The sequence below is a fragment of the Procambarus clarkii genome, chromosome 43 (assembly GCF_040958095.1).
Source record: "Procambarus clarkii isolate CNS0578487 chromosome 43, FALCON_Pclarkii_2.0, whole genome shotgun sequence".
Taxonomy (NCBI): domain Eukaryota; kingdom Metazoa; phylum Arthropoda; class Malacostraca; order Decapoda; family Cambaridae; genus Procambarus; species Procambarus clarkii.
Window position 1 is genome coordinate 20,061,844 of NC_091192.1, and position 15,000 is coordinate 20,076,843.

The following is a 15,000-nucleotide window of genomic DNA, read 5'->3' on the forward strand; positions in this document are numbered from 1 at the left end:
CACCACTCTTGTCGCGCGGACCAGGACGAAGGCCGAACTGCACGTGAACCGGTAAATATCCTCACCCGTGCACCAGCCCTAGCGGCACGAATTGCTGCCACGGGGCACGACCTGCTGCCACGTGCGTGATCTAGACAAGATGCCACGTGCAGTCCTTGTAGAGGGAGCCAGCACGGCTTCTACGAGACCATCGCCCGCAAGACCAGCCGGTCAGCGAGCTGTGTGAATGAGGGAGTATATTAAGTGCGCGAGGCCGGCATTTTTGTGAGAACTCTCGTGATATATTATCATGTAATTGTGCTTATTGTATTGACTGTCAGGTTGACAGGTCATTATTTGCGCTGATTGTGCATGTCTTGATATTGTTCCTCAAGTATCCAGAAGGAATTCTGGGGTTTTACCTTGCAATCGGCAGTGTTAGGACAGCCTTGTTTGTGATTGGTTGTCCATGAAGGGTTAAGACAGGATTGTTGACGATTGTCGACACCTCGGTCAGTTGAGGTGCCCCCAGTGTCCCCAGTTGTAGAGTAACGTACCGTACTGTAATGTATTAGTACGTAAGCTTACTGTATATAAACGTTAAGTGACAGGAATTCGTGAAGCCCTCTTAAATACTGTCTCTCAATTAAAGTGTATTCGACACTGACTTATGTCCGCTCTTATGCTATTAGGCCTTCATACAAATTTTTGATGAAGGACCTTCACTAGGGAGGTCGTTTTCGAGTGCCTTTCTTGCGTTCAAGTGACTCTTGTGACCGAAAGTGAGTCAGGTTCGGGTGAAGTCTGTCTGCAAAGAATACCCGCACAGAAGAACCCTTTCTCAACTATGTGCACCCTAAACCCTCGTCTTTGCTAATCTCAAACTGGCAATTGTTAAACTGTCAGTAAATTGTCAACGTTGTATATAATTACAGTTGGGGTGAAACAAAAATTCACAACAGCTCTCTAGTTGTTGTTGACCCTCACCCAGAAACTGGTTATTTTCACAGAAGGCGGCAAGGGGGGAGGGGGCAGCACTGCTACTGTCTAATTAATAATTTAAAGGGACCGAGTTTAGGAGCCAATATTCAGTCAACTATCCAGTATTGTATGAATGCTTTGTGGTAGGTTTGTCCTTTATGCATGTAGGTGATTGATTGTCACTAGCTAGCCGAGATGTAAACTGTGTCATAGATAGTAAACTTGTTTGAAATTGTTGATTGTGTAAATTTTGCAAGAACTGGAGGGAGAGAAGTGCAGCAGCTCTCTCGCCAGATTTAAAACCTCAGTGGCTATCTTGAGGTTATCTTGAGAGGATTTCGGGGCATTTTTAGTGTCCGCGCGGCCCGGTCCTCGACCAGGCCTCCACCCCCAGGAAGCAGCCCGTGACAGCTGACTAACACCCAGGTACCTATTTTACTGCTAGGTAACAGGGGCATAGGGTGAAAGAAACTCTGCCCATTGTTTCTCACCGGCGCCTGGGATCGAACCCAGGACCACAGGATCACAAGTCCAGCGTGCTGTCCGCTCGGCCGACCGGCTCGGCCGACCGACAGTGGCGTGTAGGACTCTTGGACAGAATTCTGTGACACATCTCTTTCATACCTCAAGTATTACCTTGTATCTAGGTTAAATACTTTGTCACTGCATTTTTAGGGTTAGGAAGTGCCCTCCGCATAATAACAGTGCAGCTCTCTCAGTGTAATTTTTAATCTACATTGTGTGTTATTTTGTCGAAAGTGTTCTCCACCATTTTTAATTATCTACCCAGGCAACGAGAGTAGGATTATTTGTAACTTTCTGGTGCTTCTCTGTCCCATACGTTCCTGTAGAGTGGCACAGGGAATTGTCTGCCTCCCTCTTTCTGGATAACCGGTAATTAACTCTTATGTTTTTTCATTTTGTTTCTCTTTATGAATATACTGTTATGAATATATTGTTAAGGGTAGTCTTGATTTCACTATTTCCTTCGACATACGTCTAGATAAGTGAGCATCTAATATCTTATTCGGCTGAAAGCTGGATAGCGACTGGGCCTGAAGGAGATAACCAGGACTGCTTAAAGATACTAATAATAACCATACCAGTGACCTTAAATGTTTTACTAGTCTAGGGAAGATATGATCTTAATGTTGTATTTATTAACACATGACCTTGATTGGTCTATATACGTCTAGGTAAGATGAAAACTTATGGTATATTTAAGTATATTTAAGTAAGATATGACCTTGTATTTATTTAATGTAGTTAAAATTAAAGTTTAATTGTTATTCTTTATTTAGAGCTTAAATGTTATTTTTTTATATATTGAGGCAATATGCGCCCTGACAGCTTCAATATTTAACATGGAACTCTGTCTGCTTCTTCTGGAAACTATAGGTTTTGTCTGCATTAAAAGATCTGAGTTAAACTATTTTGCTTGAACTCAAGTTGAAAAAAATTAAAAATATTATTCCATTTTATAAAGTTAATAACGGGATGTATATCCAAGCTGAGCAAAGGACTTATTTTTGAGTACAGAGTTGTAGAAAATTTGAATATATATATATATATATCTTCCTCGACTGGTGCAAATATAATCCAATCCTTGAATACATGGTTGAATTGGTAGTTTTAGATAATGTAAATTAGTATTGGTAGTAAGACCATTAAATGTTATTGTAGTTACACTCATTAATTCTCATTTTCTGTCGAATTGCCATCATATTGTTGTTCACAAGGGAGTTCTGGGCTTCAACTGTTTCCCGGTCGGCAGTGTTGGCGGGAGGTTTGTCTCGAGCAAGAGGAGAGATACATATGAAGGGAAAAGTTTGGTAATGAGAAATTTTGTATGGGTTATGGCAGTTATAGGCGGGCTGTCCGCCTTGCTGACACCATGTGTGGGTGTTGGTAGCTATAAGCTAAGCTGGCTCCCTCTTGTCAGGGAGCTGTAAGTGTGTGAGAGAGGTTCTTCACATGTGTTTTAACATATATGGATGTCTATAAATAAATACTGTGTACCATTGACATATACACACTCCGATGATTGGGTATATGTTTTAATGATATATTTAAGGGTCTTTCCAACGGGGGGGGGGGGGGTAGTTCTGGTGTCTATTTCGACTGGGAATTATGTATTGTGGTGCTTTGTTTAGCTCGAGTAGATCCAAGCTCTTGGGCCCCAGCTGTGGGGTGGGGTTTTCTAGCATTGGCTCTTCTAAATTTTTGATGGTGTTTCACTCCCTGGTGAATGTTGGCTTGGTGCTGTAGTCTGATGTTTAGTGGTTGTACAGTATGTTCAGGAGTCCATAGAGCTCATGCACGGAGGACGGAGGGCGGGAAGAGAGCCTTATAAGCTTTATATATCCATGATCACTTCTATCCTAATAGTGCTCAGAAAAAGGAAAAAGGTTTTTGTTTTATTTTCCAACAAGATCAACAGGTCTGCCCCTCTCTCTCTCTCTCTCTATCTCTCTATCTCTCTCTCTCTCTCTCTCTCTCTCTCTCTCTCTCTCTCTCTCTCTCTCTCTGTCTCTGTCTCTCTCTGTCTCTGTCTCTGTCTCTCTCTCTCTCTCTGTCTCTCTCTCTCTCTCTCTCTCTCTCTCTCTCTCTCTCTCTCTCTCTCTCTCTCTCTCTCTCTCTCTCTCTCTCTCTCTCTCTCTGTCTCTCTCTCTCTCTCTCTCTCTCTCTCTCTCTCTCTCTCTCTCTCTCTCTCTCTCTCTCTCTCTCTCTCTCTCTCTCTCTCTCTCTCTGTCTCTCTCTGTCTGTCTGTCTGTCTGTCTGTCTGTCTGTCTGTCTGTCTGTCTGTCTGTCTGTCTGTCTGTGTCTCTCTGTCTCTCTCTCTGTCTGTCTGTCTGTCTGTCTGTCTCTCTCTCTCTCTCTCTCTCTCTCTCTCTCTCTCTCTCTCTCTCTCTCTCTCTCTCTCTCTCTCTCTCTCTCTCTCTCTCTCTGTCTGTCTGTCTGTCTCTCTCTCTCTCTCTGTGTCTCTCTCTCTCTCTGCCTGTCTCTCTCTCTCTCTCTCTCTCTGTCTGTCTGTCTCTCTCTCTCTGTGTCTCTCTCTCTCTCTGCCTGTCTCTCTCTCTCTCTCTGTGTCTCTGTGTCTCTGTCTCTCTCTGTCTCTCTCTCTCTCTCTCTCTCTCTCTCTCTCTCTCTCTCTCTCTCTCTCTCTCTCTCTCACCTAGAGGTACAAGTGTATGTGTAAAGGTCTGACGTAGCGAGAAGCGTATATAGAGTTTCCCCACATTATTGTCACTTAACCGAGTCTAATCAGCGATTACTCGTGGCGTCCATCTCGAGCCGGAGATGGGAACTGTGACTAACGATCCTTCTTGCTGGGACAGATGGGGATAGGAGTAAGCGTGAAGGGATAGCTCGAGGTAAGGGCTCTCGATACCCTACCCAGCTAGGCCAGGATTCACAGAGCGCTTTCCTGGGAACTTACGAGATGTGTTCCTCTTAATCTCGATCATAGCGACTTGGTATCTCTGAGATGGTGGCTACGAGGCGGTCTTTCGCGGTGATAACCTCGGATGATATACGACCTCGTAGCGCCTCGACGGCGCTCGTGAACTGTTTTAGTGAATACGGATTAAGTGAGTCATGATGGCGGTAAGAGGAGCAGATGTCGTATGTGTTCCCAACCTTCCTGTTTTTCTTGTTCCTTCTTTACCCGTGTTTCACTCTTCCTCCCACTTGCCTCTTATATTTACTTTCCATTAGCCATAAAAATAACAGCTTCTCATCTCTTCCTTTCCCTTGTTTTCCCTACTCCTTTCGGCTCCTTGCGCTCTTCACCATCCTTCAACTTGTCCTTTTCTTTCCTCGGCCCTTTTCCACATATACATCCCCCCCCCCCGTGTTTACAATCATTTCTCTATTAACATTCCTCTTTGTTATTTTTCCATAGCTTTTCCCTCTTCTTTCACCCCCTTCTCTACATTACCTCCGCACCCTTTCTCTTTTATCTGTCTGGCCTTACCCTTTCACTTCCCTTTCACCCCTCACGCCTCCCCTCTTCTCATACCCCTTCCTTCCCTCTTCTTCCCCCCCCCCTACCCTGATTCATTCCTCCTCACCTACCTCTACCCGCTTCTCCTCCTCCTCCTCCTCTCTCCCCATCATCTTCCCTTCCCTTCCCTCCCTCCCCCCCCCCTACTCTAGGCCCAGCCAACCAACGCTCGGGAAGGTGCGGTATGTTAATTTAACTTGACAATTACGTCGTTTCCTCGGTAACCAACTTAATTATGGCGTTGTCAGTTGTTTGGACGATCTTGCGTTAGGTGTTAATATTTGACGGCGGCCGCCGCCTCCTTCCCCTTCCCTTCCTCTCCTCCTCTCTCCTCTCGACCTCTTCCTCTTCCCCTACCTGTTCCTTCTTCTCCCTCCCCTTAACTTATTCCCCCCTCACTTTCCCTCCTCTCCTCTGACGTCCCTTCTCCCTACCTTCTCCCTTCCTCTACCTTCTCTCTTCTCTATACCTTCCTCTCCTTCTCCAACTCCCCCCCCCTTCCCTCCCTTGAGCCGAAAGAAAAGAAAAAAACAAATCCATCTCGTTTGTGTGTATATATGGTGTTATTTATATACCTAATTTATATTGGAGATATTATATATCAAATTTTCCCGTTATCTTTATTATTTAATATGAAGAGGTTACCTTGAGGTGCTTCCGGGGCTTAGCGTCCCCGCGGCCCGGTCGTCGACCAGGCCTCCTACTCAGGAGGTACTCAGGGCAGTAGTCGGCTCTCCTTACAATCTATAAGAAACATTGATAGCAATTATTATAGAGTATAAGAGTTATAAAGAAATATTATACCAATTACGTGATTGATTAAATAAAAACAATTTTAGCCTTTTGTATAAGAAAAACAGAGCAATCAAGTTAACTCCTTTTTTTCCCGTGATAACACACAACACCTCGAACGTAAAAAAGGGGGGAAATTACAATTTATTTTCACTAAGGTAACTTCTATATTGTAGCCCATTGGAAGTCTAAGCAATAAATACAAAATTAAAGCTCTATGGTTATCTTCTTGAGGTTATCTTGAGATGATTTCGGGGCTTTAGTGTCCCCGCGGTCCGGTCCTCGACCAGGCCTCCACCCCCAGGAAGCAGCCCGTGACAGCTGACTAACACCCAGGTACCTATTTTACTGCTGGGTAACAGGGGCTTTTTGAGTGTATTAAACCCCACACACACAGATCACACTAATGTGATGCATCAAATGAACAAATCCACAAGGGCCGTGACGAGGATTCGAACCTGCGTCCGGGAGCATCCCAGACACTGCCTGTTCGAATCGAATCCTCGTCACGGCCCTTGTGGATTTGTTTATTTTATTAAACCCCCTCCCCCCCCCCCCCATGGCTGTCAAAATAAGACACCACAGTGTTAAAACGGTTTTTAAATTCTTAATCTATCATAATTATAATTAAAAATAAGATAATTTAAGAGTTTAACTTCTTTAATAAAGAAGTTAAACTTTATTTAAATAATAAAGAATTTAATTTCTTGGGGTTCGGAAGGCGATAGTACTAATGTAAGTTGAAGCACAAAAAGCCTTAGTTTACTTACCTTTGACCTACTTTTACTTAGGTGTTTACACTGGTGGTGGATGGTGGTTGATGTGGGTATAGGTGGAAGATAGTGATGGTGGTGGTTGACGAGGGTGTTGGTAGAGTGAGGTGGTTGACGGCAGCTTGTGGTGGCGGGGTGTGGTTAATGGTCGTGTCTACTGACAACCCATTCATTATGTTTTCCTAATTATTTGAAACGCTTAAAGGGGAAAGTTGAGAGGTAAATGGGAAAGGAAGGTATGGTTGAGCGGTAGATTGTTCCGGAGACCCGGAGACCCAGAGACCCAGAGACCCGGAGCCCCCGGACTCGGAGACCCAGAGACCCGGAGACCCAAAGACCCGAAGACTCAGAGACCCGGAGACCCTCAGAGACCCAGAGACCCAGAGACCTGGAGACCCAGAGACCCCCCAGAGACCCGGAGACCCGGAGACCCAGAGACCCAGAGACCCAGAGACCCGGAGACCCGGAGACCCAGTGACCCAGAGACCCGGAGACCTGGAGACCCAGAGACCCAGAGACCCGGAGACCCAGAAACCCGGAGACCCAGAGACCCAGAGACTCGGAGATCCAGAGACCCAGAGAGCCAGAGACCCCAAAGACCCGAAGACCCGGAGACCCGGAGACCCAGAGACCTAGAGACCCGGAGACCCAGAGACCTGGAGACCCGGAGACCCAGAGACCCAGAGACCCGGAGACCCGGAGACCCAGAGACCCGGAGACCCAGAGACCCGGAGACCTGGAGACCCAGAGACCCAGAGACCCGGAGACCTGGAGACCCGGAGACCCGGAGACCTGGAGACCCGGAGACCCAGAGACCCAGAGACCCTGAGACCCGGAGACCTAGAGACCCAGAGACCCGGAAACCCAGAGACCCGGAAACCCAGAGACCCGGAGACCCAGAGACCCGGAGACCCAGAGACCTCTTTACGGAATCAAACAAACTTGTCAAAAAAAATCAACATTTTAGTACTAATTAAAGTACCATAATATTAACATTAACTATGCATCATCCTCGATCACCCGAAAATTTTGTGTAGATCACTTACGATTTTGTGTAAACAAACAATTTTTGTTTATACAGGAGGGGGGGGGGGGGCAAAGTGGCAAATCAATAGAACGGGCTTAGAGGGGGAGGGAAAGGGGGACGGGGTGGTGATAGCCAAAGGGGGAGGATATTAAATTGAAACAGTATCGCTGGAAAGATAAGTCTGGCGAAGCTGCGCTCGTGTCTGAGTGAACACGACCGGACAGTCCCACCAGCATCCAGCAAGGTGGGAGATCACCGCTGGAGATTCTATAGCTCGCTATTGCTATCTGTGATGTATGTATGTATGTATGTATGTATTTATGGATACATGTATCACACAGCGTAAAAGGTCTCAAGAGTGCCCGGGACACATTTCCAAAGTGAATTCGGAAACTGGAAGGAAGTAATAGCAGGAAGTGTACTAGGAGGACCCCAGGAGCTGCCATGCAAGAAGAGCAAATGGTGCAACAAGGTGGAGGTTGTGGTGCTGCCTAGGACCTCCCAGCTGGTTCACCCTCCCAGCTGGGTCACCCTCAGGTGGTGGAGACAATCACGACGGGCCCTCAGGGAACAAACACGCTCTAGGTAGTGGGGGGGATAACGAGGGCCCACTCCTGTATTCTCCAGGACCCGTGTGTGTGTGTTACTTGACTTCTGCCTTCATCTGTTTCTTGTAGAGTTCTTCTTTTCCTCGAAGCCATTTTGGGTTGTCTTCAGTTTAGATGCAGCTTAACTAAGACAGACGCACTCTCACGACTCCAGGTACTTAAGACACCCACCTTTACTGTACGTAGCATAAACAGCGAGAGGTGCATACAGATGGTTGGGTATATGATTCGTGAGAGAGAGAGAGAGAGAGAGAGAGAGAGAGAGAGAGAGAGAGAGAGAGAGAGAGAGAGAGAGAGAGAGAGAGAGAGAGAGAGAGAGAGAGAAGGATGAAAGATGGGAGAAAAAAGGGCGGGAACGAAGAAGGGAGGAAGTGAATGAAGGAAAGAAGAAAGGGAGAGAGGGAAATTACAAATGAGGAAGGCAGGCTACCACGCACGCACGCACGCACGCACGCACGCACAGGAATGTCAGTAAAGCTGCACCCTTCACATGATATTTAACAACCAAATCCTAAATTGCTCCCTCCCCCTCCCCTCCCCCATGTACTATGGGGGGAGGGGGAGGGGTAATTGATACTATGGGGTATCAATTAGTGATAAGTTTCATTCCCGTTAACTCCCTTTTAATCAGGTCATCTTTAACTGACATAATTTAATCCATCTGCCTTGACTTCTAGGAATCATAACACGTGCTAAGACCTGATAAACAATGGCCTTTACTTGTAATGGTCTTGCCTTCTATAGCAGTTTTTAGTGCTTGTTGTATTTTATTCTTAATTTCACCTCTATAGCACCTTTTCCCCCTCCTAGGGACGTGAACGAGACGGCTGTAAGGCATTTATGTCAGTATCGCTAATTGGCAGAGGATCATCGGGTGGAAGCTGTTGGGCCTTATTCTTCGTGTTGATGGGCTCGGGGGGATGAGGGGGGGGGTGAGGCCGGTGTGAATATCCGCTGCCTGAATAATTGCATCATTGGGAATCGAACGCCGATCTTGCAAAATGCGAGGCTATCGCTTTGTAGCGACCAGATTCACGTGTGTGTGTATTCACCTATTTGTGCTTGCGGGGGTTGAGCTTTGGCTCTTTGGTCCCGCCTTTCAACCGTCAGTCAACTGATGTACAGGTTCCAACGCCTACTGGGCTCTATCATATCTACATTTGAAACTGTGTATGGAGTCAGCCTCCACCACATCACTGCCTAATGTATTCCACCTGTTAACTACTCTGACACTGAAAAAGTTCCTTCTAAGTTCTCTGTGGCTCATGTGGGTACTCAGTTTTCACCTGTGTCCCCTTGTTCGCGTCCCACCGAACAAGGAACGTCTGTGTGTGTGTGTTTACTAGTTGTGTTTTTGCGGGGGTTGAGCTTTGCTCTTTCGGCCCGCCTCTCAACTGTCAATCAACTGTTTACTAACTACCTTTTTTTTTTTTCCCCCACACCCCCCCCACACACACACACCCCAGGAAGCAGCCCGTGACAGCTGACTAACTCCCAGGTACCTATTTACTGCTAGGTAACAGGGGCACTTAGGGTGAAAGAAACTTTGCCCATTTGTTTCTGCCTCGTGCGGGAATCGAACCCGCGCCACAGAATTTCGAATCCTGCGCGCTATCCACCAGGCTACGAGGCCCCCAGGCCTCGTAGCCTGTAGAACTTGTGTGTGGCCTCGTAGAACTTGTGTGTGTGTGTGTGTGTGTGTGTGTGTGTGTGTGTGTGTGTGTGTGTGTCTGCGTGCGTGTGTGTGGGAGAACGTATTTGGACATTCGAAATCGTTATATCTAAATACTGGTGAGAGCCAGTAGCCTCGTAGCCTCGTAGAACTTGTGTGTGTGTGTGTGTGTGTGTGTGTGTGTGTGTGTGTGTGTGTGTGTGTGTGTGTGTGTGTGTGTGTGTGTGTGTGTCTGCGTGCGTGTGTGTGGGAGAACGTATTTGGACATTCGAAATCGTTATATCTAAATACTGGTGATTGTTCTTAACAGGGCCTAATATAGCCAGGCTTACAGGGAAGACGTAGTGGGTGGGAGAGTAGTTTAGGATGTAAAAGGCTAGGCGAGGTGACACAAGAGCATGGGAAGGGTTGGATAGGAGGGATGGAGTGACGGGTGATGTGGGTTGGGAGGACGGAAGGGAAGGGGGAAGGGGGCAAAGCCCATGCAGCCCCCCCCCTCTTCTCCACGCCGTGAGCCGCTACTGCTAAAGAGGGAGTGGTTTCGATTGTTGATGAAGTCTGGTCAGGTAGACTGCCTCACCCCACACAACCGTTGACCTTTGCACCTGTGCTGATGCTTGCCTCCTCTACACACACACAGAAGAGCTAGAGGGGAACATGATCACCACATACAAGATTCTCAGAGGAATTGATAACGTAGATAAAGACAGACTATTTAACACAAGGGGCACACGCACTAGGGGACACAGGTGGAAATTGAATGCCCAAATGAGCCATAGATATGTTAGAAAGAACTTTTTCAGTGTCAGAGTAGTAGACAAATGGAATGCATTAGGAAGTTATGTGGTGGAGGCTGACTCCATACACAGTTTCAAGTGTAGATATGATAGAGCCCAATAGGCTCAGGAATCTGTACACCAGTTGATTGACGGTTGAGAGGCGGGACCAAAGAGCCAGAGCTCAACCCCCGCAAGCAAAACTAACTGAATACACACATATATCCTTTCTATTTGTCCTCATAGCCCAGCTTCTTGTCCTCATATCCCAGCTTCTTGTCCTCATATCCCAGCTTCTTGTCCTCATATCCCAGCTTCTTGTCCTCATATCCCAGCTTCTTGTCCTCATATCCCTTCCAAGTGTTACATAATCATACCAACTTTACAGTTTTTCTTATAATTGCCTTACCTTGAAAGGCGGTCTTAATGGGAAATTAAGAAGCGGAACAACAGTTGAATGAAGATGAAGAAGCGGAGCAACATGAAGAAGAAGGGAGCTCATCAGGATGAAGAAGAAGGGAGCTCATCAGGATGAAGAAGGAGAGCTCTCATTCAATGAAATATACGAAAGTCTTTATTCTTAGTAAGTAATGCTAAGAAGTATTTAATAGCTTTCCGTTATTGGAGAGAGGAAATGCTGTTAGGATTGTCGGCGGCATTCAAGTCATATCCCCGAGACCAACACGTGAAACTTGCTAATGACACAGCAAGCTAAGAGCTGTTTCCCTACATCAGCTCACCCGAAGCCTGTCCCTAGAAACCCATTTTTGGCGAGCCTAATTATTCATTATAAACCATTATGAATAAATACAATGGCAAGTAACAATAAAGTATGAGAACTGGATGAACCAGAAGCCAACTGTTTGCCAAAGGTTTCATCTTGGTTAGTTTTCTTGATTGTACATGTATATGCGTGATGAGCAAGCGTGTTGCAAAGGCGAAGTAAAGTTAAATGAACAAATCCGCAAGGGCCGTGACGAGGATTCGAACCTGCGTCCGGGATCCTCGTCACGGCCCTTGTGGATTTGTTCATTTGATGCATCACGTTAGTGTGATCTCTGTGTGTGGCGAAGTGAAGTTCTTGAGAAAGGCTCCCTACGACCTCCCCCCTATCCTCAACCCCCCCCCTATCCCTTATCCCCCTTAGCTTGTCTCTGTGGCTGGGTGGTCAGGATAGGGATACACAACTCTCCATCATAAGAGAACGACGCCCCTCCGACTCTCTTCCCGGGATAAAAGGTTTTAAGATAAATATCTCGTATAAACTTTCACTTGCCAGGGGAGGCTGAAAGAACTCCAGGGGCATGATTTACAGGGAAAATTGACATTTTGGGGGAAATGTATGGTGTGGTGGTTGTGTGGTGGGTGTGTGGTGGGTGTGGTGGGTGTGTGGTGGGTGTGGTGGGTGTGTGGTGGTTGTGTGGTGGGTGTGTGGTGGGTGTGTGGTGGTTGTGTGGTGGGTGTGTGGTGGGTGTGTGGTGGTTGTGTGATGGTTGTGTGGTGGGTGTGTGGTGGGTGTGTGGTGGGTGTGTGGTGGGTGTGTGGTGGTTGTGTGATGGTTACCTACCTTGAGGCTACCTTGAGGTGCTTCCGGGGCTTAGTGTCCCCGCGGCCCGGTCGTCGACCAGGCCTCCTGGTTGCTGGACTGATCAACCAGGCTGTTAGGTTGTGTGGTGGGTGTGTGGTGGTTGTGTGGTGGCTGTGTGGTGGGTGTGGTGGGTGTGTGGTGGGTGTGTGGTGGTTGTGTGGTGGTTGTGTGGTGGGTGTGGTGGGTGTGTGGTGGGTGTGTGGTGGTTGTGTGGTGGCGGTGTGGTGGGTGTGTGGTGGGTGTGTGGTGGTTGTGTGGTGGGTGTGGTGGTTGTGTGGTGGTTGTGTGATGGTTGTGTGGTGGTTGTGTAGTGGGTGTGTGGTGGTTGTGTAGTGGGTGTGTGGTGGTTGTGTGGTGGCGGTGTGGTGGTTGTGTAGTGGGTGTGTGGTGGTTGTGGTGGTTGTGGTGGGTGTGTGGTGGTTGTGGTGGTTGTGTGGTGGTTGTGTGGTGGTTGTGTGGTGGTTGTGTGGTGGGTGTGGTGGGTGTGTGGTGGGTGTGTGGTGGGTGTGTGGTGGTTGTGTGGTGGTTGTGTGGTGGTTGTGTGGTGGTTGTGTGGTGGTTGTGTGGTGGTTGTGTGGTGGTTGTGTGGTGGTTGTGTGGTGGGTGTGTGGTGGTTGTGTGGTGGTTGTGTGGTGGTTGTGTGGTGGTTGTGTGGTGGGTGTGTGGTGGTTGTGTGGTGGGTGTGTGGTGGTTGTGTGGTGGTTGTGTGGTGGGTGTGTGGTGGTTGTGTGGTGGTTGTGTGGTGGTTGTGTGGTGGGTGTGTGGTGGTTGTGGTGGTTGTGTGGTGGTGGTTGTGTGATGGTTGTGTGGTGGTTGTATGATGGTTGTGTGGTGGTTGGTATGGCTTGGTGTATGATTTCTGTGGTGTGGTATTGTCTGGTAGTGTAAGTTGGCCGCAGCACTGGTATGTAAGGTTTACTTAGGATTGGTGCTAGTGTGGTGGGGGTATATATGTTAGGATTAAGGTTACAGTGTTGTATATAGGAACTACGGGGACGGGATGGTGCTTTTGGAGTCGACTTCTGTATTTTCATTATGTGTTAATGTGTGTTATTGCACAATGTTGCTGCCGCCTGGTGATGGTTATTGTGTGGATTTCCACACAATAACCTGTGTGTTGCGGTTATGTGTTGTGGCTATGTGTTGCGGTTATGTGTTGTGGCTATGTGTTGCGGTTATGTGTTGTGGCTATGTGTTGCGGTTATGTGTTGTGGCTATGTGTTGCGGTTATGTGTTGTGGCTATGTGTTGCGGTTATGTGTTGCGGTTATGTGGCTATGTGTTGCGGTTATGTGTTGCGGTTATTGTATTGTAATGGTTGAGTTTTGGTGGTTGGCTTCTAGTGGTGCTTAAAGTGAGGGAGGAGTTCGAGTCTGTTGTCAAAGTAGGAGGGGGGTGGGGGGGGGCAAGACATTCAAAATGGAAGAGGAACTATTAGGGAAAAACACCAAGCCATTATGATTATATAGCACGTGGAAGGGATTAGGAAAAGCATTTGGGATGGGACGGGGGAAAGGAATAGCGCCCAAAAGAAAATGTGCTTTCTTAAGTGGAGAGTTTTGCAGCCGCAGCTGTCAAGCAAATATGAGATAACGCGTTATCTCATATTTATCTCATATCCATTAACGAAGCTTGCTGCCAGAATTTTCTTCTGTTCATCACACTATAAATATGCGATGGTGTTTAGTAATCAGCATTTACGCTAACTCATAGGAAGATGGGCCCTTCAAGTATATTCATGATGAACTACATGTCACTGCCTCGAGTAAATAACCTTGTTAGCCTCTAACAAGGGTACACTCTTAATGATGCTAGTTTCTATTTCTGTTAAGCAAGCATCGAGAGAGCGAGCACGGGGCTGGTGTCTCCCTCTCGCTCCCTCTCTCCTCGCTCCCTCCCTCTCCGTCTCTCCCTCCCTCTCCGTCTCTCCCTCCCTCTCCGTCTCTCTCGTAAATCCCATAAACTAATGTTCCAGCGTCAAATTAAGGAGCTTCTAATCTTTTGTGTTCATAACATCCCATCGCCCGGAGGGAAAAAACTGTAATTACAGTAGCCGGCTACCCAACTTAGCCGTAAATAATACAACAAAGAGACTTATCTTTGGCCTGGGCCTCCAGCCTATAAAGTAAGAGAAGAGTGCTTAGTGCAGTGATGGGGGGAGGCCGAGGTGTTGGGGGAGTGGGGGAGGAAAGGATGAATGGGATTGGGGAGAGACGTGTGGGTAGGGGGGAGGGATAAATGGTGTAGAACAATGAGAGGAATAAATGGGGTAGGACCACGGGAGGAATGCATGGGGGGTAGGACCAGGGGAGGAATGCATGGGGTAGGGAAGGGGGAAGGGATGCATGGGGTAGGGAAGGGGGAAGGGATGCATGGGTAGGGGTAGATGTTGGTGTGGAAGAGGAAGGTGAAGGGTTGTGGAAGAGGGAAGGGATATAGTGTCCTGGGGGGGATGGAGGGAGGGTGAGTGGTAGTTTATTGTGCACCCCATACTCATCCTGTGAGTGGTAATTTATTGTGCACCCCATACTCATCCTGTGAGTGGTAATTTATTGTGCACCCCATACTCATCCTGTGAGTGGTAATTTATTGTGCACCCCATACTCATCCTGTGAGTGGTAGTTTATTGTGCACCCCATACTCATCCTGTGAGTGGTAGTTTATTGTGCACCCCATACTCATCCTGTGAGTGGTAGTTTATTGTGCACCCCATACTCATCCTGTGAGTGGTAGTTTATTGTGCACCCCATACTCATCCTGTGAGTGGTAATTTATTGTGCACCCCATACTCATCCTGTG

General features: G+C 47.4%; 2 protein-coding genes across 2 annotated transcripts in view; one reads left to right on the forward strand and one right to left on the reverse strand.

Annotated features, from left to right (window-relative positions):
- Positions 1–7,508, forward strand: part of LOC138373673 (proteoglycan 4-like) — an 11,301-nt gene extending 3,793 nt beyond the window's left edge. The window contains exon 2 of the mRNA XM_069340021.1: positions 6,737–7,508. Within this exon, the coding sequence (XP_069196122.1) occupies positions 6,737–7,508 (772 nt within the window). The remainder of the gene's footprint in view (positions 1–6,736) is intronic.
- Positions 7,509–10,844: 3,336 nt separating this feature from the next.
- LOC123750273 (circumsporozoite protein-like) overlaps positions 10,845–15,000 on the reverse strand; it is a 57,730-nt gene continuing 53,574 nt past the window's right edge. Inside the window, exon 3 of the mRNA XM_069340022.1 lies at positions 10,845–10,967. Coding sequence (XP_069196123.1) covers positions 10,845–10,967 — 123 coding nt within the window. The remainder of the gene's footprint in view (positions 10,968–15,000) is intronic.